The 24,202-nt window shown below is 39.4% G+C and overlaps 1 protein-coding gene across 2 annotated transcripts in view; it reads right to left on the bottom strand.

The window, feature by feature from the left end:
• Positions 1-23,191, bottom strand: part of MBD2 (methyl-CpG binding domain protein 2) — a 66,827-nt gene extending 43,636 nt beyond the window's left edge. For both annotated transcript variants that reach the window (XM_008692224.2, XM_040632496.1), the window contains exons 1-2: positions 22,638-23,191; positions 7,091-7,250 (exon numbers count right to left, since the gene is read on the bottom strand). In XM_008692224.2, coding sequence (XP_008690446.2) covers positions 7,091-7,250; positions 22,638-23,176 — 699 coding nt within the window. In that variant the 5' untranslated portion in view covers positions 23,177-23,191. The remainder of the gene's footprint in view (positions 1-7,090; positions 7,251-22,637) is intronic.
• Between the last annotated feature and the right edge of the window lie 1,011 nt (positions 23,192-24,202).

The following is a 24,202-nucleotide window of genomic DNA, read 5'->3' as shown; positions in this document are numbered from 1 at the left end:
ACTTCCTATCCTGGCAGCTCACTTCTCAGAACAGTCCTCTGCATTTCTTTCACCCCCGCAATATCTCCTATCCATTGACTGTCCTTTTTTTCTCACTCTGCCTTAACCACTTTCACATTCCACCCTACCCAGTACAGGTTCTATGGTCCATCATCATTACACTGCAAATGTGCTTAACTTTCTTGACCTCTGTGGTCTCTCCACCTGTGCTACAGACCCCATTCTTCTTAAACTTTTCAAAGTTTTTTAAGTTGGGAGATTAACCAAATGACCATCTCTTTCATCTATCTACACCTAGTGATTCTCTTCTCCATCCAAACAAAATTTACTGAAAGATTTGTCCATGCTAATTTTTTCTCTCACTCATTTTCAACCCCGTCCAATCTGGATTCTGTTGCCACTGAAAATCAAGATTATTAATTAGCTTCATGTTGCCAAATTCAATGGAAGTTTCTCAGTCTTCCTCCATTCCACCCTTCAATGGCATCAAGACTACTCTTCTTTTTGAAGCATTCTCCTCTCCCATGTCTCTCCTATCTTACTAGCCAGTCTTTCTCAACCCACTTTGCTGATTCTTCTCCTCTAACCAAGTTCTAATTACTAGATTTTCTCAGAGATTGGTTCTGGATCCTTATGTCTGGGTAATCTCCTTTAGTCCCATTACTTAGAATACTACCTATGTGCTGATGACTTTCCAGCTGAGACCTCTCAATTAGCATACCCACTGCACACATGACATTTCCATTTGGATGTTTAATAAACAACTCAAACTCTGAATGTTCAAAATTCATTTTATACATCCATATAAACTCTCCTAAGGTGACCTCAGTGAATAGTAACCCAATCCACCCACTCATCTAAAAACTAAGGTCTCACACTTGAGTCTTCTGTCATCTTCCCCGCCCAATCATTAGTGAATCCTGTAAATTCTACATTTAAAACAGATCTAGAAACTGCCCACTTCTCTCCACCACCACCTGTCCAGGCCATCATTTATCAGCAGACTACTATAATAGCTACCTGCTGCTCACTTCCACTTTTGTCTATTTCATTTCAAATTAACAGAAACTGAACAGTGGCCCACATTAAGGGAGATGCCAATAAACCCTTATAAGGACTTCAAGGCCTAGAAACGCTAATTTATCACCTGTGATCTGCTTACTCCCCCTCTCCACCCCCAACTATACCCACTAGAGAGATACCAGAAGACACTCCATTCAAGAAATACTTAATACAGTGATGAAGAGAACACCAGCAACTTTGGAAAATATTTTACTTTCTTTCTCTATAGGTCAGGAATGTTGGTAGAAGAAATGAGGTCACTGTTTTCAGTGTGGATGGAAAGATTCTAGGAAGAAGCCAAGGGGCAGTTCTTACCACACAGTGTGTTCTATCAGGAGCTTGTAATCAGAACTGATCCTACCACAGAGCTGGTTAGTACTGGTTAATTGACCATGGGGTCCCAAAGACAGAAATAAGTCAGCCCACTAAGGTACTGCTTCAATAACTGAAAAAATCCCTTATCTGTTCAACAAAGGCCTAATTTGAGCTACAGCAAGTGAGTTGGTCCCGCATATCTTTTGGTCCTGCATATCTTTTGCCAAGGCCTAGCTTCCTCTCCTCTTTTAAAACAATGGTTATTAGCTTTCTTAGTTACATTTCCCTTTGAGAGTTTGATAAAGAAAACAGACTCTCTCCTCAGAAAAATGCATAACAGAAAATACTTCACTCAGTTCAAAGGTTCCTGGAGGGCCTCCTGAAGAATGTACTCTCAGGTTGGACACCTGCCTGACTTCTCTACTGGCCTCTTTCATCCACTAAAGGAAAAAATAACAATAATGAAAATGTTCCTTGGTCATACATTCTCTTCTAAATATTGTCCTCTCTCCTCCACCTCTCATTCAAGCTCTGTTTAAGAGTAGTCAAACCATTTTTATGGGGAGAGGGGTAAAAATGCACATATATGCATGTTTGTAAATGCACAGAAGCTATGGAAGGACATACCAAAAAAAAAAAAAAAAAAGAATAATAATAGTTTCCTCTTGGGAAGAAGACCGCACATGAAAGGCTGGAGAGGGAGGGAGATTTTTTTTATTGACTATCCTTTCATCCTGTGTACAGATTACCCAATCAATAATAAATCAAAATTTTAAAACTTTTAAATGAGCAGGCTACATTTTACTTCTAATTTCTCATTTCCCAGAAATTTTCTAGCTTTTTAAGAAAGACTTCTGGTCCCTCAAAATTGGTTATAAAAGGTCATCAGATGCCTTCTAATTTGAAAATCCAATGGATACTATGAAGTCTTTATCCTCCTTGATCTTGCCATGTCATTTAACAAAAAACTTTCTTTCCTAGGCTTTTAGAACACCACATTTTCTTGATTCTCCTCCTACCTTTCTGGAAGCTCCTTGTAACTCCCCAGAAGACTAATTTATTCATTTATTCACTATCAACAGTGTGATAAGATACTTTTCTCCTATTTGCCCCTTTGTGAGGCGATCCTAACAACTTATGAGGAACTACAAGGACAGGAGTTCTCAAAACGTGACCTCAGAGTTCCTGGGCACGCACCAGATCCTTTCAGAACCCCAAGAAACAAAACTTTTAATTCGGTCTTCTTCACCCCATCCCCAAAGTTGCTCTTCCTCCCCTATTCTTTATCGACCTTCACCCCAAGTGACTCAGGCCAAAACTGCAGCAGGCATTAATAGTTCTCTCTACGATCATCAGTACTTAATACCTACTAATTTCTCTTGATTGAATTTCACACCTTTCCATACCTCCTGCTATAGTGTTAGTTGCCATCATTGCTTTTCTAGACTACAACAGCCCAACCAACTATCCCTACTTCTAGTTTCACCTTTTCCCAAATCCATTCTCCACACTGCACCCATTCTATATCCAATATTCAATCCGATTCCCACTATCACCATCTGTTAACTTTCTCAAACTGCAGATACTGCCCCCAAGATATATTAGCTCTCCACAAGAATTTTATTATTTTGTTGAGGATAATTAAAACAAGCACATTCTACATCATTTCGTTACATACCTAGGACACAGCCATATAGAATCCAAGGCTATGTTTATAAAATCACAATCTCATACTACCATAAACCAAAGCAATTCATGAGAAATAAATAATGGCAGACTTGTACAACTGATTCCATTCAAGACAATATGATGCTCTTTATTTCCACATGTATCAAATCTGTGTGAATAGAGAAATGTGATGAAAGAACTGAGTCTTTCCAAGGTATTAGTAGCATGGACAAGCCAACCTAAAAAGTAACTTGTTCCATACCAATTCATATTGTGAGCATTTTATAAAATACATATGTCACATTAATGTTAGGGAACTTGGTTATTATTAGTTTTGTAGCTTTAATTTATACACATTTCAGTGTGGTTAAGAACTAGAAACATAAGAAATTCAATTTAATATTTACACAACTGAAACACTGAAACAAAAGGAATTGCTAATAACAAAACCAAACTACTGGAGTTCCCAAAACATATTTTGCACCCAGAATCACTGTACTCTTTTTTTCCAATCCTAGTCTTCCCAATTGAATTTTTAAAGAAACTTACCTTTTTAAGAAATTAGCTTCCTTTTTAAAATGTTGAAGGTTGTATCTCTGAAACCTTAAAACATCTCCCCTCTTTAAAAGATCAGAGCCTGGATGAATGCCTATATTATTTAGCTTTCCAAGCAAAGGTTTTGGCGTCTTATTTACATATTGAGAGGCATAACTCTCAATGCTGTCCAATAAATAGCCACTAGAAATATGTGGCTATTTAAATGTGATTAAACAAAACTAAAAATCAGTTATTCAGTCTCACTAGCCACATTCCAACTACTCACTAGCCAGCCACACATGGCTGGCTACAGCATTTCCATCACCACATAACTATAACTTCTCCCTCTGAAGTTTGAGAAAGCTGCTCATCACTTCAAACTCTATACTGATGACTTCCAAATCTTTGTCTAGTCTTTTTCCATTAACCGAATGGAATATCTTCAGCAACCTACTTGACACATACCTTATCGGCTAGAAAGATGGAGGTAGCAACTGGAAATATTTATGGTAGTGGCAAATCAGTAAGACACAATATGATCAAGAATGGAACAGATTTTCAGAGTAAGGTGAAGACTGAGACTGAGGCAAGCAGGAATAGTACTGCAAAAACACCAAATATTAATCAAAAGACAATGCCTGCTCCACTGTAGCCTCTCATCCTAAAATAACTGCCACTTTGCAAAGATCTTCAAAAGATATTTTCTCAACCATACCTGAAGTATTATGCACCCACTAAACTCACTTTTGAAATGGAACATATATTACGATCTCAGTTTATAATCAGTCATTATAAACTACAACTTAACCTGTTTCAAAGTTTATTTTGTTAATTACATTTCAAATTCTTTCGAGGGTTTTTAAAAACCTCAAAAACAACACAATAATGCACTTCAGCCAAGTTTGTAACTATATAGCAAAACTAGGTAACATTCCTATTCATCAATTTGTATCTCCCAGCCTTCTCCATACTGTATTATTTTTTAAAAAGATATAATACAGAACTAGCCACGAATACACTTTCTGCTTTTATAGAGATATTCAATGTTGGCATTACTCCAAAAGAAAGCTTATTTTTAAAACTGCAAAACTCCATTTTTGTGACTGCTTAATTAAAATAATATCAGGTGTAAAACTAAGACTATGCCCCCCCAAAATTCAGATAGAAACTTCAGAAAACAATGACAATGAAAGGCACTTTCAAAATAATGTATGGTATATTAATTTATTCAATATTTATGACCACTATAAACTTCTGGAATGAGGTGGATATTAAGTCAAATAAACATGAAGCAAACATTTACTAAGTACCTACCGTGTGCTAGGCTTTGGACTCCCTATACAAAAAACAAAAAACAAACAAAAAAAAAGACATAGTCCTCGCCCTCATGGAGCTCACAGTCTAGCTGAAGCAGACAAACAATCACAAATACAATGGCAAAGCACCAGGGAGGCATTATGGAAGAAGGGACTGGTTCTGCCTGGAGAATGCAGGGGCAGGCTTCACAGAGGTGGAGACAATGGAGCTGGGCCTTGGATGAGTAGGAGTTCACCAGATGGAGGGGAAGGGGGGAAGCGCATTCCAAGCAGAGGAAACAGCACATGAGCAAGCAGAATCTTGAAAGCACATGCCATGGTGCAGGATGATGAGCGGTCCAGCGCAGCTAGAGCATAAAGGTGCACACAAACTAAAGAGACGAATTAGTTTTTGGTTTTTAGTGAATCATAACTATCAGGAACATATCTTCATATTATACTTAGTGTAGTTTAACTGTGATTCTGAGAACAATAAGGCAGCTTGAAAGCATTCCATTCATTTCATAAATATTTGAGCCCTTCTGACAGGTACCCAGCATTGTGGTTAGAGGTTTTTTTAAAGGCAGTTTTAGAAAACTAAATCTTAATTTTCCTCTGTATATTTAAGAAGCAAAATGAACCCAAAATAAGGGGTTTCTTAAGCTGAATCGCAGAGCTATACACACTAAGGTCCTCACTTTCAGTAATTTGAGCTCCCTCTACCACCATCTTTCTTCACACTTAACACCTCCATAGCTATCAACCCAAAGTAATCCCATTGTTAAGCAATAGAGAAAGCAATTTCAGCAGTCCCTTTCCATTCCGCCTATAAACAAGGTACTTGACAATGCCCCTATGGTAAACTGATGCACAGTAACCAACGCAACAGATGAAACAATGTACTCTGACCCTCATACCAATTTCTGGAAATTAAACTATTATTAACAAACTATTAAGCTGAATTCTGAAAAAAGTTTAGATATGAAGAAGAGACCCATATCCTTCAGGAAAAATAAAAAGATACAGAGGAAGAGATCTTGGGTCAAAAAATTTCCATGTACACTGGCCACCAAGCAACACTGTTCACCAAGGAAGCTTGGTGCTTGGGAAGGTGCAATGGAGAAAGGAAAGGAACTCACATGGGTCAAATACTTTATTAGATGTTTTCATATAAATTCCTATTTACTCCTCGCAATAATGCGAAAGGAAAGAGTTCATTACCTTAGTTTTACAAATGAGAGATCTGAGGCCATCAGAGGTTAAAAAGAGTTACCCATGACTGCCTGAGCTAATAGGTGGCAGAGCCAGTACATCAAACCACGCCTGCCTGGTTTCAAAGCCCATCCCATCCTACACACTGCCTCAGGGTTCCTAAAATGAATGCAGTACTCCCAAGCAGCAAGCGAGGTTATAGTAAGGTTATATGTACCCTGGAAAGAAAAGCCCTTACTTTTCCCTCCACTATTTTCACACAGTCAGTGTAAAATGACCATGGTGGCAATACACATAGATCTCTAAAATTTAGAGGAAGAAAATTCAGACAAAATGGTTATATAAGATTAGTTGCCCTTGTGGGGGTGGGGGGTGGATTTCTTGATAAAGATATTGGGTGTTCTGATACAATTAAATTAGCGTAATAATTCAAATGCTACTTGTTTAAATTCCCATGCAGTAAAAGACCTAAGCAGCTCAATAAAAGTAAGAGCTAATGGAAAAATCCCCAATCACAGTATTAGAATGAGAATATTATTGCTAAAAGTCACTATCCTCAACATCATCAAAAGTCAAAATAAAAACTGCCCTTTCTCAAATCTTAATTCTGAAAATTGATAGGTAAGCACAAACTATGTGGTAAGGATACTTGCCACATTAAAATTTTGTCTCTCTGGGCAACAGGAACTATTTTAAGAAAAAAAAGAGACAATTAACATCAACACAGAAATCTTTTGTAAACAGTCCCAGTGGGCCAAAAAATGTGATGTTGACCTAGACAGATACTGGAATACTATTTTCAACTGTGCACAATTTACTTATGCAAAGTACTGCCAACTACCAGAAAATTAATCAGATTTGTAAGTCCAAATGTTTTGCGGGGGAGGGGGAGAGATTGGGACGTTCAGACAGCCAAAATTCTAGTGACATAATTACAATGTAAGATACTTTGTGGAGAGCTTCTGAAATAGCATCCATACGCTCTAAGTAAATTCACCAACCTTATTTTGATTGAGAGGATCATTCCGCAGTCTCTGTTTGTTCTTCTGTAATTTACTAGGCATCATCTTTCCAGTTCTGAAGTCAAAACTGCTGAGGTCAACAGTATTTCCCAGGTACCTTGCCAACTGAGGTTTGCTTCTGAACTTCTTACCACTTGGACTAGAAGAAAGAAGCATTCATTGTAGAAAAGATAACAGTGTTTCCCCTGGATCTCTACATAAACCTTTCTTCACATCTTTCTTTCTATCCCAATTGTTACCACACCACAATTTTACATGTTTTTTTTTTTCAAAGAAATGGTAAAGTTTAAAGGAATTTCATAACTTCCCTGTAAGAAGAGATAATGTATCGCTGAATATTACACTCCACCAGGTACACCACTGGAGTACACAACAGATGTTACTGCAGATTACCCCACCTGGCACTCAGCATCCCCGTACAAACTGCATGCACAGCACAACATGCACACTGCCACTGTCTTCAATATTACAAACTTATTTCCAAACTGACTTTTGAAGTGCTTTTTATTTTTTGTAAGTATTACATATACACAATGTCAGCAGTGATCAGAACTTCAGAAAAAGTCCTTCTGAAGTCAACAATCCTTATTAAAAACACACACAAAAACACCTGGAATCCATATATTCTTTGGGCTACCAATCTGAACTCACGACATATACAACAGAAAAAAAAATACGGAATTCTAACAATATTTAAATGCTCCCTAATGTAACTACTCAAAGGAGGAAACTAAGACAAACATTTGCAAATGTGTTTGTACGCTGACATGAGTTTTATTAGCCAAACTCCTATCCTGGAGAAGCTTATCAATAACTTACTTTTCATAAGAAATATTGTCAAAGCTAGAAAATTATAAAAGTGTCAGAATTACACAGAAAGCTAAACTAGTTTTTCTCAAAACTTTTTTTTGCTATATGGCACTGATCTATAAGAAAATTTTTACAATGGGGCGCCTGGGTGGCGCAGTCGTTAAAGCGTCTGCCTTTGGCTCAGGGCGTGATCCCGGCGTACCGGGATCGAGTCCCACATCGGGCTCCTTGGCTGTGAGCCTGCTTCTTCCTCTCCCACTCCCCCTGCTGTGTTCCCTCTCTCTCGCTGGCTGTCTCTCTGTCACATAAATAAATAAAATCTTTAAAAAAAGAAAAAAAAAAAAAAAAAGAAAGAAAATTTTTACAGGAAGAATACCCCCATCTTATCTAATAAATTTTCTGAGCCAAGTACACTAAAATCAACTGTTAAAGTCAACATAGATATGCTACTAGAAGAAAACTGTAAGAATTCTAAAATATTTCTCCAAAAAACTAACACGTCCTATTTAGAACTTAACCTTGTATGAACTGACCACAATAAAAGAAAAATAATTGAAGAGGAAGACAAAAGAGAATTCTGGCTGGGAAACCAAGTAATAAAATACTGCCCTGGAAGAGCAAAACTTCTCTCTGGGTCAAATCCAAACCAACACACTGCACTCTGTCGCAAACTCTATGGTATTCTGCCACCACTGGTTTCGAGACAAAAAATGATCGATCATATCAGCATTTTTTCCCCACAATCACATAATTTAAGTATTCCAGAAACACAATTCAAGTTCTAAAATTCAACCTACAGATAGAGGTAATAACAACTGACATTCTCAGTCAGATATCACTCTAATGAGACATCTCATTAGTGCAATAAAAGCCGAGCTTAAGAGTGGACTTAGTTTCGACAGACTAGTGTTTCAGAAGATGAAATTACTAAGGTAGCAACTTCTATCAAAAAGATAAGCACTCTTATTTTTAAGGATATAGCTTAAAGACAACTAGAAAGTCATTTTTTGAGAAATCAATTGACAATTTTCTCAAATGAGCCCTGCAATAAGTCATTCCTTCTGGAACAGTTGACATGCCAGTTACCTACTCCGGCTGAAAGCATACTAGAGCCTCACTACAACATTCCTCCATAGAACAAAACTCATTAGCTATCAGTTTTAGACACTTCTCCCCAAATTAAGGAAATCTAAATACTTAAGAACTCCGTTAAAAGGCCATACTCATAAAATGTGATTGCCTCGTTTATGATCTAGATTAGCAATTTAATATGGCTTAAACTGTTCCTCTGTTTATTGATTTTAAAAACCAAATGGAAACTGAAAGCCTGAGACACCCTACTGATAAACTAAATTAGCAATGAAGTAAGAAAGTGGAAATCAAGTTTTAGCTATTAACATATCCCGAAAAAGATGGAATATCAACTGGTAACCAGTCAGTTACTCATACCAAATTCACTGTCGCCTGTCGTAAGATGGAATTCTATGAAGCATCTGTATTGGAGAGCTACAAGTACTCTTCATATACACTGTGCCTTCAGAACAGTGGTACAAGCCATTTTCTTCTCTGTAACTGCTATAGCTTGCGCTTGGTGCTTTAAGGAAAGTCAACCTGGCTGCCCCAGGAGATTTTAAACAAGGGACCTTCTTCCTCACAGGATGAAGGCAAGCACATAGAAAGGCAAGGCCCAAGGGAATCGATCATTAAATAAGAATTCTGCCCATCAGATATAAAATATTTGCACAGCACCAAAACAACCCTAGAAGTGGCAGACGAAATAATGCTAGATGAACAAAAAGACTTCATGTCAATTAAGCTCTGGACTTAACTCAGACTAAGCTATCAGTCTGCCATCTAAGATGGCTGCGGTAGGTTGCAGTCTTACACACACCAGAACTTAACGTGACTAAGCTTTTATTCTAAAAGTAGCAAACTATAACTAAGGAAAATTACTTTTTAAAAAAAATTCTAGTAGACTAGTGAAGGATATTAGTCATTTTCAGTTTCTAACCAAAGTGATTACTTCTAATCCCAGTAATGAAATACTAATATTTCACTTTCAACCACAAAAAAAAATTCCCAACCAACTGCCTCCTAGATATGCCAGCCCTGAACCAACTTGTGATTTCACCTTTAACTTCTCCTACCCTCCAAATACCCTAAAGTAATGATTAAATGAAAATCAGAAACATGAAATTTTTTTCATATAAAAACATTTCATCATTTGAACTGTGTCTTTGCTTTCATTTTGATTAAACTGTTTAAAGCACTTCTTAAGCCAAACTCTGTCTTAGAGGTTTCTAACTATAGATTGTCAAAAAGAAAGAAATTTTATTTGGCATCTGACTTTCAACTCTAAAAAAACTTCGATGAGATACCAGAAACTACTTAAATTGTGGTCATCTTTATTTAGTGGTATTCACATTTTATCACTCTATAAACTCACCTGTAATCATCATTCCCTGAGCTAGACAACTGTAACATGCCCTGCTAGTCTCCATATAAAAATTAATTCTTCTGAAAACCTGTCGCTTGCCTGTGCAACTGCACTCTGAAAACACTCCTCTAACACAGCAGAACCTCTTTTTTTCATGTTACTTGGGTAACACGGATCATCGTGACGTTTAGTCAAACATTATGAGGAGACCAGAGTCTGAGCAAACACAAGTGTATCTTCAAACCAGTTTCTAACAGGATGAACTGTGGGGGTGGCAATAATCAGACTGCAATAAGGTGAAACTGGCCTATGAGTGACAAGATGCACTGCGGACAGCAGATGGTAGCTATACGGCTGAAGACCATGTTCAGAAGGGCATCACTTGCCAACAGCACTTTGTGAGGAATAATAAAAACCTCCACACTAAAAATTCTCTAAACTACAGCACTGGAAAAGTTTTGAGAATAAAGAAACATCAACTTTCTATTGTTTTCTCCCCTTTAAGTGTTAAAGCTTACTTGTTAGTTACAGAGTACATATTGAAAAGAAAAAGATTTCTCCAACTTTCAATACCAATTGTCTCCACAAGTCAAGTTTTGGCTGAGACTAAGATCTGAAATTAAAATTAACTTTTTGTACTTCAGTACAAAAACATGCAATCGGAAAGCTGTCAAATCAATTAATTCAAATATACGCCATTGCTTCAAAGCTGAATGCCATATACACACAGAGAAATCTACCTACAAGTCATCCCCCTTCTCTAAGTCCTTTCCTCCCACTCCTTACATGCAGGCCTTTCCTAAAGTGACCCATCCTCAGGCCTCCTCTGCAGATTTTATCTCTTGTCTTACTTATATTCTCCCATCTTCTGTCAGTTACTAAATCCAGTTCCTTCATACCTTTGAATCCATACTTCCTTTCCATTGTTGTTGCCTAAATCAAGTCTTCGTCACCTGGGGTCTAAATCACCAGGACAGGCTAAGTGACTCCATTTGCTCGTCTGCCTTCTCAACTAACCAAATTACTCTTCCTAAAACACCACTCTGACCATAGTTCCAATTTAAAAGCCTTCAATGACTTTAACCCATTAGGAAATGGGGGCCAAACATCTTAGCCCTGCATTTAAGACCCTTTTTCATCTAGCCTCCTTGGAACCTTTAAACCCCACTTTTCCACTCCCCTTAACCCAGTGACCTTTGCTCCAACTATATTGGTTTATTCCCTCTGTTCTAAACAGGCTGAACGGTTTCCCTCTTCAGCCCTCTGCAAACCATATCTTTTACCTGATCTATAATGCATGACTCCCACCCTGATCCCCAAGAGCCCAGAAATACCAATTTACATTATACTTCTTCCATAAAGCCTTCCCAGAATGAAGCAGTGGAATGTTTTCTTTCTCTGAACCATATAGCAATTGCTGCCGGTATCAGGTAAATAATCATGAACTGCCTGTTGGCAACTCTTGTATTCTGGTTTTTGAAATACTGAATTCTGCATGGTTATAAAACTTCTACAAGTTTAAGTCCTATCCTCACAAACAGCATACCAAAGTAGTTATTTATGAATGAAATTATTATCTAATGTCAGATTTGCTTCAAAATAATGAAGGTTGAGTCAGGGATAGTGGATTGGGGCACCGAAGAAATAAGATTAACAATTATTGAGTACTTGGTAATTTCTTGTATGATTTTCTCTACTTTTATATATCTGTTTGAAAATTTCTTTTTTTTTTTTTTTAAAGATTTTATTTTTTTATTTGACAGAGATAGAGAGAGCCAGCGAGAGAGGGAACACAAGCAGGGGGAGTGGGAGAGGAAGAAGCAGGCTCATAGTGGAGGAGCCTGATGTGGGGCTCGATCCCATAACGCCGGGATCATGCCCTGAGCCGAAGGCAGACGCTTAACCGCTGTGCCACCCAGGCGCCCCTGAAAATTTCTATACTGAAATGTTTAGTACATTAAAGTATACAAACTGAATATATCCCCTGAAAACTGGAAAGTAGTTTTTTTTTTAAATATGGAGTTTGGGCAAATTTGAGCATTAAATAATTTCCTTAGCAGTTGGGGGAGAAGTAGAGAATTATTTTTAAAGTATCATTAAGGAAAATAATTATTTACAATTTGGCTGCTGGTAAAATGTGACAGCATTCCACCTCTTCCCTTGACATATATATTTACAGAATCACCAACACAATTTTAAACGGTATAAAAGACCTTAAATATAACTCAAATTCTGTACCAATCATCTCATTACATAACTAGCATTTTTGTAACAAAAATAACATGCAAACAGTATATTACTGGTAGCAAATTCTCTTATCGCTACATTATAGTTAATTAAAAATGAAAGCCAGGGTGATCCACTAAAAAATAAAAAACGAATGAATGCAGAATTATACTTAATCTCATCCCACTGCCTTAAGGCACTCGCTTTTTGAGAAAGGGAAAAGGAAAAACACTCGTTATTTTGGTTGAATTGGGGACTGGACACTGTTATGGAAGTATCAGAAATTACATCGGGGAATTATCTCAAAATATAATGGGGTAAGGGGGCTGAATATTGATGAAACAAGCTTGGCCACGAGTTGATAATCGTTAAAACTGATTAATGAGCACATGGGAGATTCATCATACTTTTCTAACTACTTTTCCTCTTGTATGTGTTTGAATTTTTCCATAATAAAAAATGTGCAGGTAAGTATACCCAAAAAACAGACTATATTTTGAAAAAAGCGAGGGGCCTCTGGGAAAGACCTTTTTAAAGAGATGCATATATCACTGCATACATGTTAAAAATAATTTTGAGGATATTCATCTTTGATCTCATCTATGGATTCTTTCAGTATAAAAAGAACAGCAAAAGAACATAAACACATAAACACACAGAATTGAAGGCAATATACCAAAATCTCAACACTGATTCTCTTTAGGACTATGATGCTGATCGTCACTGCTTCTCTACACTCTTCCATATTTCCCAATTTTCCATACTGAACATGGGTTGCGGGGCGCCTAGGTGGCTCAGTTAAATGTCTGCCTTCAGCTCAGGTCATGATCCCAGGGTCCTGGGATCAAGCCCCACATGGGGCTCCCTGCTCAGCGGGGAGACTGCTTTTCCCTCTCCGTCTGTCTGCTGCTCCCCCTGCTTGTGCTCTCTCTCTGTCAAATAAATAAAAGCTTAGGGGGAAAAAAAAAAACTGAGCATGGGTTACTTTTATAATCAGGGGAAAAAATATTTCTAATAACTCTCATGAACATATATAACAACCTAGGATCTGCCATAATCACATTTCAAAATAAAACAAAATATTTGTGAATCTCCACATAATCAACAAGCACATGCTTCTGCTTAGGTTGGTTAATTAAGGGAAAGAAACTACTATTGTATTGATCTATTGACCATCTACTACATGTCAAATGCCTTACACATACTTTCATTTAATCTCAGAAAATTCCATGAGCTAGACTTCTTACCTTCGATTTACGTATGAGGAATCGAGCTTATGTTATGGAAGCTTATAAAACTGTCCAAGTTAATGGGGCACCTGGGTGGCGCAGTCGTGGGGCGCCTGGGTGGTGCAGTCGTTACGCGTCTGCCTTCGGCTTAGGGCGTGATGCCAGCATTCTGGGATCGAGCCCCACATCAGGCTTTTCCGCTAGGAGCCTGCTTCTTCCTCTCCCACCCCCCTGCTTGTGTTCCCTCTCTCGCTGGCTGTCTCTCTCTGTCAAATAAATAAATAAAATCTTTAAAAAAAAAAAAAACTGTCCAAGTTAAAACAGTAAAGGAAGATTCAAGACTCAAGATCCAATTTTCTGACTCAAAAGTCTCCATTCTTATTCTAAACCAGTGCAACATAAGTGTGGTCTACCGACAAAGTTAAGTAAAGGAGTGGAGAGAAAGCATTTAGAAACTGCCATGGCAATCTGATAAGTGAGTTTATAACTGTAGGATCTAATGGTAAAAAGTTGCAACATGTATTTTGTACGTCCACTTTTACATTATTTTTATTATTATAAACTACTTCCTACCAGATACTAAAGCAACTTCACAGTTATAGCACAAAGAAATAAAAAAATAAGTTAAAAGTAGGTAGAAATATATTATCCTCTCATGATGATACAAAAGCAACTTTTGATGGTAGATGTTTAAAGCAAAGGATAAAAGGATTTTTCTAATATGAAAAGGGAAATCGGGGCGCCTGGGTGGCTCAGTCGTTAAGCATCTGCCTTCGGCTCAGGGCGTGATCCCAGCGTTGTGGGATCGAGCCCCACATCAGGCTCCTCCGCTGGAAGCCTGCTTCTTCCCCTCCCACTCCCCCTGCTCGTGTTCCCTCTCTCACTGGCTGTCTCTCTCTGTCAAATAAATAAAATCTTTTAAAAAAAAAAAAAAAAGGAGAAATCAAAAGCCCTACTACAGATCTACTATAGCCCTCCTATAGGTCTAAAAATCTATATACAATATATACACAAACACTAAACACAATTCTAAAGAAAAATCTGAATACTTACTTCAGCTACTTAAAATTTGCATACCTAGTATAGTACAAGACAGGATGCTGGGTACAGCAGGAGACACAAGATGACCTCTACAGTGCAGGCCCACTTATAGCTAGCACTAACCAGAAGTTTCTTGGATTATTCAATAGAAAACTGTATTAACTACTTGCTCCATTCAGCAGGCAATTCTTCAGAGCTTTCCACATAGCAGGGACTGTGGTGGATACCAGAGATTTAAAAATGAATCAGACTCAGCCACTGACCTTGAGGAGGTTAAGAATCTGGTGGTCAACAAGACTGCCAACTATTACAGCAAATGTGGTAAAGGTTAACAGAATTATGCTCAAAAGGCCATAGCACTTGCCCATTTCTGCTAGAGGCCTCCAGGAAATTCTTTTAAAGAGATGCAGACATCACTGTATACATGTGAAAAATAACTGAAGACATTCATTCTTGCTTTAACCCATGGATTCTTCCAGTTTAACACCAAAATATATTTCAAAAATCTTTAATAAAAGAAGATATGTTCCTCTTCCTCTCATTTGTAAATAACTCATAATTGTTCCTGACAAACATGAAATGCTCAATTTTAAAACCTAATTTTAAGGTGTATTTACTATTATTTATATTCACATACAGCTTATGCAATCAAGTTCCCAAACAAATGAGTCTGAATTTGTATTTGTATTATAAGACAAAGCAAAATCATAAGATCCACAGATATTACTTAAATTTCACTCTATTCCATACTTTTATTCCTCTTTGGGAGTTTTAGTTTTTAGAAATTCTGCTAAAAGGATGTCTGGGTGGCTCAGTCAGTTAAGCATCTGCCTTCGGCTCAGGTCATGGTCCCAGGGTCCTGAGAGCAAGTCCCCCATTGGGTTCCTTGCTCAGCAGGGAGTCACCTTCTCCCTTTGCCTGTCGCTCCCGCTCCCCCTACTTGTGTGCTCGAGTGCTCTCTCTGTCTCTGACAAATAAAGTCTTAAAAAAAAAAGTTCTGATAAAGTTAAGAAAAACTTCATTTTACAATTTGCCTGGTCATTTCTTAGTGGAAATGGCAAACAGTAGTAAAAGACCACTAAAAAGGGCTGCAAAGGGTATTAATATTCCAAGCCAAACAGTAAGTCCATAAAATAAGAGCTGGTGATTTCTTTCTTTTTTTTTTTTTTTTAAGATTTTATTTATTTATTTGACAGAGAAAGAGGCAGCCAGTGAGAGAGGGAACACAAGCAGGGGGAGTGGGAGAGGAAGAAGCAGGCTCCCAGTGGAGAAGCCTGATGTGGGACTCAATCCCAGGACTCTGGGATCACGCCCTAGGCCGAAGGCAGATGTTTAACGACCGAGCCACCCAGGCGCCCCTGGTGATTTATTTCTAACTCACCATGCACATCTAAAATGATCTCAAACACAGGCTAAAAAGTTATGAATTTCTTTTTTTTTTTTAAGATTTTATTTATTTATTCGACAGAGATAGAGACAGCCAGTGAGAGAGGGAACACAAGCAGGGGGAGTGGGAGAGGAAGAAGCAGGCTCATAGCAGAAGAGCCTGATGTAGGGCTCGATTCCATAACGCTGGGATCACGCCCTGAGTCGAAGGCAGACGCTTAACCGCTGTGCCACCGAGGCGCCCCAAAGTTATGAATTTCTATTAGTACCACTATGAAATCTAAAAAAAGACCAAAAGAAAACAAAAAAAACCTCCACCAAAGTATCACCTCCTTTGCAAATCACCAACTTCTGTTCCATTAATTAAAATAATGAAAAATTAAATTATGACTTTATATCTCACAAATGAAATTTTAAAAGCAATTTGAAAAAAATCACCAATTTCTGCTAGAGATTATTTTTAGAATGTATGTGTATCGGTTCCTTCTGAGCTATGTATTTCCTCTATTACAGGTATTGTAGGGGTTCTGGCAGGTGAGACTTTGCATGTCAGATTTTAAAAATCAGATGTCGGACAGATGGCAATGTTGCACCCTAACAAAATTTCCTCTAGCACAACACAAAAAACTGTGATGGTTCAGCTCTGAGAGAATTACCAGAGCACAATTTTCACCATACCTATGTATCTTTTACTTCCAGATCCAGGCTTCGATCAGGCAGTATCAAGAAAAGCAGTATCAAGAAAAAAGACGAAAAGGGCGCCTGGGTGGCTCAGTTGGTTAAGTACGGGCCTTCAGCTCAGGTCGTGATACCAGGGTCCTAGGATTGAGCCCCCCCCCACCCCCCTCCCTGCTTCCTGCTTAGCGGGGAGTCTGCTTCTCCCTCTGCCCCTACCCCTGCTCTTTCTCTCTCCCTAATAAATAAAATCTTAAAAAAAAAGAAAGAAAGAAAAAAAACTAAAAGCAAGTCAAACTTGCAATTATGCAATAGGCACTTAGTAATAAACATTACATTTTGTTCCTCCCTCCAACTAAAGAGATTTTTTAATTGGTCTGTAAGGCACATTTCAATTGCACCTCAACTCTGAAAGAAGCACATGAACTGTTTGCAGGAAATACATAAAACTATCTCATAAGCTACATTTAACCCTCAAGTTACAATTTGATTTCCTCTAATTTAAGTGAAAGCTTTTAAAGTGAAGATGATCTATAGCTTGCTCCTTAGAGAAAATGTTGCCTATATGAGTATCTGAGAAATAATAGGGTCAATCCTAAATTACATATATATGGAGAGAGCAAGTAAGAGAGAAGGCAGGAAACATTTCTGAACAAAATGATCACTTCTATTACCCAGAATAAACCTGCTTTAATTATGTTAATTTACCACAATATTTCCATTTTTTTTTTCTCCCCAATATTACACAGAGCTGGAAGATCATCTTCTGGTACAACAGCTTCGCTACCAAAGAGGATTTAAAATTTACCCTTTGTCAACTTAAGGGTGCAAATATAATAGTAACTAATTACATGGTTTTAGTAGCCCGCCAAGCTCAATAAAGTAGATTAGGCACGAAATGTTGCAATATTTGAGAATTACAAGTAGGGATCTCTATGGGAGGCAGCAGAGCAGGGTGGTTAAAAGTTCTGTGGTTAAATCCCCTGCGTCAGGATTCTGACTCTGCCCTTACGAACAGTACAACTTCAAGCATATTACTTAACTTCCCTGTTCCAAGTCCCCATCTGTAAAATGGAGATAATTGTAACTATAGCTAACAGGGTTATAAGGGCCCAATAAGATAATACATGGAAAGCATTTAGCAAAATAATACTAATAGCTGCCAAAACTATGAGAGCTGTGAGACAAAACACACACAGAATTAAAGACACATAAGACCCTACATAAAAACAAACAAAAACCCCTGTATTATAGACTCAATGAAATTCAAATGCTGAGTTCTCACTTGTATCTTTGCACTATGAGCATTTTACTTACCATTTTCACTATATCTCTAAAATGCTTTCTGGCCTTCTATAATATCCTCAACATTAATGATGAAAATAAGGAACTGGAAAATGTTTGGACTTAATATCTCAACCAATTTCATCCCAGCACACCACCAGATAATATAAAGCAAAGGCTAAGAGGTCATTTAAAGACTTGTTTCACAAATTTTTAAGAGTCACATCAATTGGTAAACACTCATTTAGCATCTGTGCGTTCAGCATTGACCCTGGGGGAAAGACGACAGCTATGTGCAAGAGCCACAGGTTTTATTGTAAATGAACATGAGAGTAACACAGAAGACACCAGGCTGAACTACACAGGGATGGTCAGAAAGCAGATATTAGGGGAAAAGACAATTTACTGAAAGCCAAAGAGACTTCAGTATTTAAGAACTGTGACAATGAATCTCTCCCCTGGTCCATTCAGCTTGTTTTTTCCAACAAAGACTACATGGCAGAGTTGTTTTAGGGATTTTTTTGTTTTTTGTTTTTTGTTTTTTTTTTTTAAGAAAAAAGACAAAAAAAAGAGAGAGAGAGAGAGGGAAAGGCCTGCTTGAACTCTGACATGCTCAATGATTCAGAATTCACGCCTTCAAAGCAGCATACCAGCCCTTGGTAACAAGTCAGATGTATCTATACATTTTTTTAAAACCTATTTATATGTTCAGCCCATACAACTTAAGTTAATGAATTGTTTTCCTTAATTAGTCCTTAAACATATCTGAAGTTTCAAGAGATCTATGTATTTATTTCAGTGATCTGAAATTGAATCCTTGTAACACTATGAGGTACAGGTAAAATCATATGCACTTCACAAACCGACAAACCACAGGACCAGGAAGTGTAAGTGACAAGCTCAAAGTTGCACCAAATGGTTAAGTGCAGAGTTAGAAGACCAGATCCAAACCTCTTCATCCCTGTGCACTGCTGCCTTCCCTAGAGACTTCTACTTTTATCATATCACTCATGATTTTACAGACCTCAGTTACATTGCCTCTGAGTCCTCTTCTTTCCAGGTCAAAGTGAAATAACTTCAGTCTCTCTTCATGCACCTGCTCCCTATGATTATTTTAATTGTTCTCTGGTTCCCCTGTATCTTTTTTTCAGGGAAGTGATCAGGTCCAAACGCATCATAATTTTGATACAAGAAACAAAAATGTTTACTATTACGTTTCCAATATCCCACCACATATTTTATGGCAGCAGCTTAAGTTTACCATGACTCCCAGATCTTTAACCCTAATTATACCTGTAAGTCTAGAAACCAACAAGTTTAGACTTGATAAAAATGGCATGAGTTGGCTCCTATAGGGTCCTATGCAGAGGAAAATAATATTTCAAAAATATCAGTCAGCAATTCCAGGGAACCGAAAACTAGAAATCACAGGAGTCAAGTAGACCAGTTAGAAAATTACTGTTCACATAATGGGTTCATATGATGGCAACAAACTTTTCAGAAATTATTACCAATGGATCCAGCACTTTATCTAACCACACCTTTTTTAAAAACACACTTTGTATGATAATATATGAACTGCCACAACACTATCAGTAATCCTGACAGAAGGCATAATTATATTGCCTAACTGGCAACTCGAGGCACGCCTTCCTATTTGAACTTGGCAGTCTCGGGAAACGGCCAACACCATTTTACCAAAATTTGAGGCCTTCCCGATGAGCTTAATTTCAGCCCAATTAATAAGTGTACGTTAACAGGCACAGATTTGTTTAAATTAATCTCCCCAGGGGCAGGCTAATTCAGGAGTTAGCATTATTAGAACGTGAGTGAACAAATGGGTGCAGGTGTTCACATTACCAATGGGAGAGTTAACTCTCAACCCACCTATTAACAGAGATGGCCGGTGTTTGTGAGCTACTGGTTTTTTAACGGGTGAGGCATATATGGGGATGCTGATATGCAAAGCTGAGACAGTTTGGTTGAAAAAGAATGTGTTCACCTTCACTATGAGTAGATGCCCTCCAACATTCATTGCTGCAAACGGAAGTCAAAGTCTTAGTAACTGCTGTATTAATACCACATCAGGCTACCCTGTGTCCTACTACCTCTGAATGTAACCTCTCAGAAGGGAATCAAGAGTGAGCGTTACAATACTGGAAAGTAACATTTTGTAGGTAGTCAATAAACAATTAGACAACATTCCTTCCAACCCTGAACTAAACACATGTGGCACAAATCTGTTCAAAATGTCTTTTCATTTTGTATAAACAAGTAAAAAGCAAATCATGCTGCACTGTCTAATAAAAAGACTTTAATTCTGGAAAGTATCACTATACTGGTTTCTCATTTATTGTAAGATGAATTTGTTTGGAAAGTTCATTTTAAGTTGATTTTATCAGCTTTTCTACCATAAAATATTTATTGAGTTTGTATTAAAAAAGTTAACATTGAAAAATTTACAACACATTTTGAAAAAATATTAAGTGACCACAAATCAAAATGAGCACTACAGTAAGGTGCCTTTTGAAATAACTTTTCCAGCTACTGCAAGGAAAACAACAAAAAACACTTTGCAATAACCCAAAGTTAGTCTGAACAAATACGTCATCCCAAAACCAAACAAACTATATCCCAGGAGAAATGCCATAGAGAGTGAAATTCAAAGTCTAAGATGCTCTACTGAGAATAGACTAGTCACCTATTCCTCAAGGAGTTCAATCCCAGACACAGAATAGTCTTGTAAAATATAATTGGCTACAAGACAATACATAGTTCACAGAAAGAAGGTAGCATGCTACCTGCTTAGAAAGAAAACATAAGTTGTTAATGAAAGAATGTGCAAAAGTGTACAATTGTGAATAGCACTAACTGAAATAAGTGAACTTGAGAGAGGTAACAATTTGTTCCACAATAACCTTTTTAGTATTACTGAAGTAAATTTAATATTTAATAATGGGGAAATATGATTATCACCTTGAATGTTTAAAATAAGCCTGCCATTTCATCATTTAAGATTTCAAATCAAGTGGTCTCAGATCAAGCAACAAAATAAGTTCTAATGCAACACCACTTTCATTTTTTTTTCTTGAAGAGGTGAAATAAATTTACAGGAACTATTCTTCCATATATCTGAGCAACCATCAGGAATATGTCCGTATTTACATATTATACCAGTGGTGATCACATTCCTGTGTGTATAAACACATACACACAAATGTTTGTATATTTTTTTAACCTTTCAAGTCTATTTAAAAGTACTCTCAATTCATAAACATTGTAGAGTGTATGTGTGTGTATTCTCCTCTACCCCCTCAGAGGCAATGCATTAACCTCCTTGATGAAGAAAGTAAATCCTTCCTAACATTATTCCAATGACTAAATGGCTGGCAGTAACTGGCTCCAACACCCAAATGTATTCCCTGAAAAACGAACTCAATCAGCCCACAAAAATGGCCCTCCACACCACTGAATATAACATATTTATATTCTCTTCTATAAACAGGATGGTTTATTTTTAAAAGTTAGTAAATTTGTTGATAAGAAAATTCCACTGATATCAATGGCCACAGGCACTTTCCTGAGCTTACTGGTTTATCCAATGACATGGACAGCATGACCACAGGATTGCAAGATCACATCAGGGTGAAAACCTGAATCATTTAGACCAAGATTTCTCAAACTGGTGACGTTTGCGCCAGATAATTCTTTGTTGTGGGGACCATCCTGTGTATTGTAGAATATCTCACAGCATCCCTGGCCTCTACCCGCTAGATACCAGGAGCACACCCTCCCAAGGTATGAGAACCAAAAAAGTCCCCAGACACTGCCAAACATCCCCTGGGGGACAAATTTTGGTCTAGGAGTCTAACAACATATTACAGTGTTTCAGTTTTCAAAAGCGAGTAAGTTCTGCAACACCAAGAGAGTTCCAAGAAACTTCAGGCATTCCAAGTGGCTACTTTATACTAAACTTTCCTGGATCTCACAAAGTAACTCAAACCTTATTACTGCAGATAGCGAATTCTTCCACATGTGCATGATTAAACACTCCTGCGATGATGAATCTGGGAAAGGCTGGGACAGGAGCCAACAGTGACTGGGTTTTACAGTTTCGACGAATTACACCTTCTTTTAACCCTTCTATGGACTAACCATCCTTGCCACAGTACCCTTTTTTTCCACAAACCATTTTCCCTAGCACGGTCAACATTAAGACGCTCTCCTCCGGTTCTCCATTCAGACACTGTGCCTGCCCTGTCACTGTACTGGGGTCAACTCTCACCCAAGGGCTCAGGGACCTTCCACTACCAGGCCAGCCTGTCTTTGCCACTTCCCTCGGGCCCTGCTCTCATCATGACATCCCCTGCCCAGGTCAGCTGCTAACCCTTGACCCCGACCTGACCCCGCTGACCCCTCCCCGCCCCCAGGGCGGTACCTGAAGTAGTAGACATCGCTCTTGCCGGCACTGAGCCCAGATTTTCGGATCACTTCCTCCTTCTTCCATCCGGGGGGGAGGGCCGGGCAGTCCATCCTCTTCCCGCTCTCCGTGGCCCGGGGTCCCCTGGGCCCCGGCCCCGCGCTCCCCGACGGGAAAGGGACCGGCTCCCGCCGGGGGGCGCCGCCGCCACCGCTGCTGCCGCCGCAGCCGCCGCCGTCGCCGCCAAGGCCGCTGCCGCCACTCGGGGGACGGCCGCGGCCCCGGCCCCGGCCCCGGCCCCGTCCCCGGCCACGGCCCCGGCCCCGGCCACGGCCACAGACGCCGCCGCCCCGGCCCGCCTGCTTCCACCGCCCCCGGCCACGGCCGCCGCCCCGAGCGCCTTCCCTGCGCACGCCGCTCACCGGGGACGGAGCGAGCGCGCTGCCCTGGCCCCCCTGCTCTATGGCGGAGTCGCCGCCAGCGCCGCTGCCGCCCGCCGCGCTCTCCCCCTCCTCCTGCTCCGGGCAGCAGCGGCCTCCCCCCGGGTGCGCGCGCATCCAGCCCCCTCCCCAGCCGGCGCTGCGCTTCTTCCGTAACCGAGCCCTTGGAATCCCGGAGACCCGCCCCGCCCGCAGCGCGGCGCGCGGGGGACGCGCGCAAGCATCATAGAGCGGACGCGCACAGAGCGGCCCTCCCGCTCGGGGCGTGGCCCCGGCCACCGCCTCTTAGGTCCTCCAAGCGCTCTGGGCGGCCATATTGTCTCCGCCTCTTCGAGGACACGCCCCCGACCCCACCCGCTCCGCCCCGGCCGCGCCCTTCCGGCCCCCACCCCCACGGCGTGCTCAGAGCCCGGAAGGCGGGTCGGGCCCGGAGTCATTTGTGGAGGAATGTCAGAAGGACTGCGGTTACCTTATTTCCTGTAGGGTTAACTTCCCTCTCTATATGACTTTACCTACGTTTGCTTCCCAATTAATGAATAACAAAATATCTCATTTTATATTCACTAACTCGACAATTCATTTAAGGAGGTAATAGATACCCAATACCCACTTTCCCGCCTCTCTCTACCAAAACTTGCCAGGAAGCTCAGATTGAAGAAGTGAGTCAAAGTGTCCCATTAGATGAATATCAGCATGCCCCAAAGTATGGCTTCTGGGTTTAGGTCCCTGGAGTGATTATCCTCCAGAAACTTTGTAAAGCTGTAAGAAGAAAAATGGCAACTTGGAACATTCCCTCCACTTCTACGGGGTTTACCCCTAAATTCTCCTTAAAATGACCAGAACTCCTGAATCCACCTAGAATTTACCATATTTCTGAGGATTTTTTTCTTAATTTAGACTTTCTGTGTAATGGCCTTTGACAATTATCAGTGGCCTTTGTCTTGGTAAATACTCGCTTATGTTGAAAGACTAACCTAACCCACTCTGACAACCTTTTAGGAATCTGTGTGGAATTCATTTGGATCTGCCAACTCATCATTCAGGATTGAGTTTAAAGAATAGCGCCAAATTGATTAAGAAAACTGATTTAAATTCCAGAGAAGCGCATTTTCTATATGACGCTTAATACCTACAGAAATGTAC

Source organism: Ursus maritimus, unplaced genomic scaffold (assembly GCF_017311325.1).
Source record: "Ursus maritimus isolate PB19 unplaced genomic scaffold, ASM1731132v1 scaffold_18, whole genome shotgun sequence".
NCBI classification, from domain to species: domain Eukaryota; kingdom Metazoa; phylum Chordata; class Mammalia; order Carnivora; family Ursidae; genus Ursus; species Ursus maritimus.
This window is presented reverse-complemented; position numbering and strand designations above follow the sequence as displayed.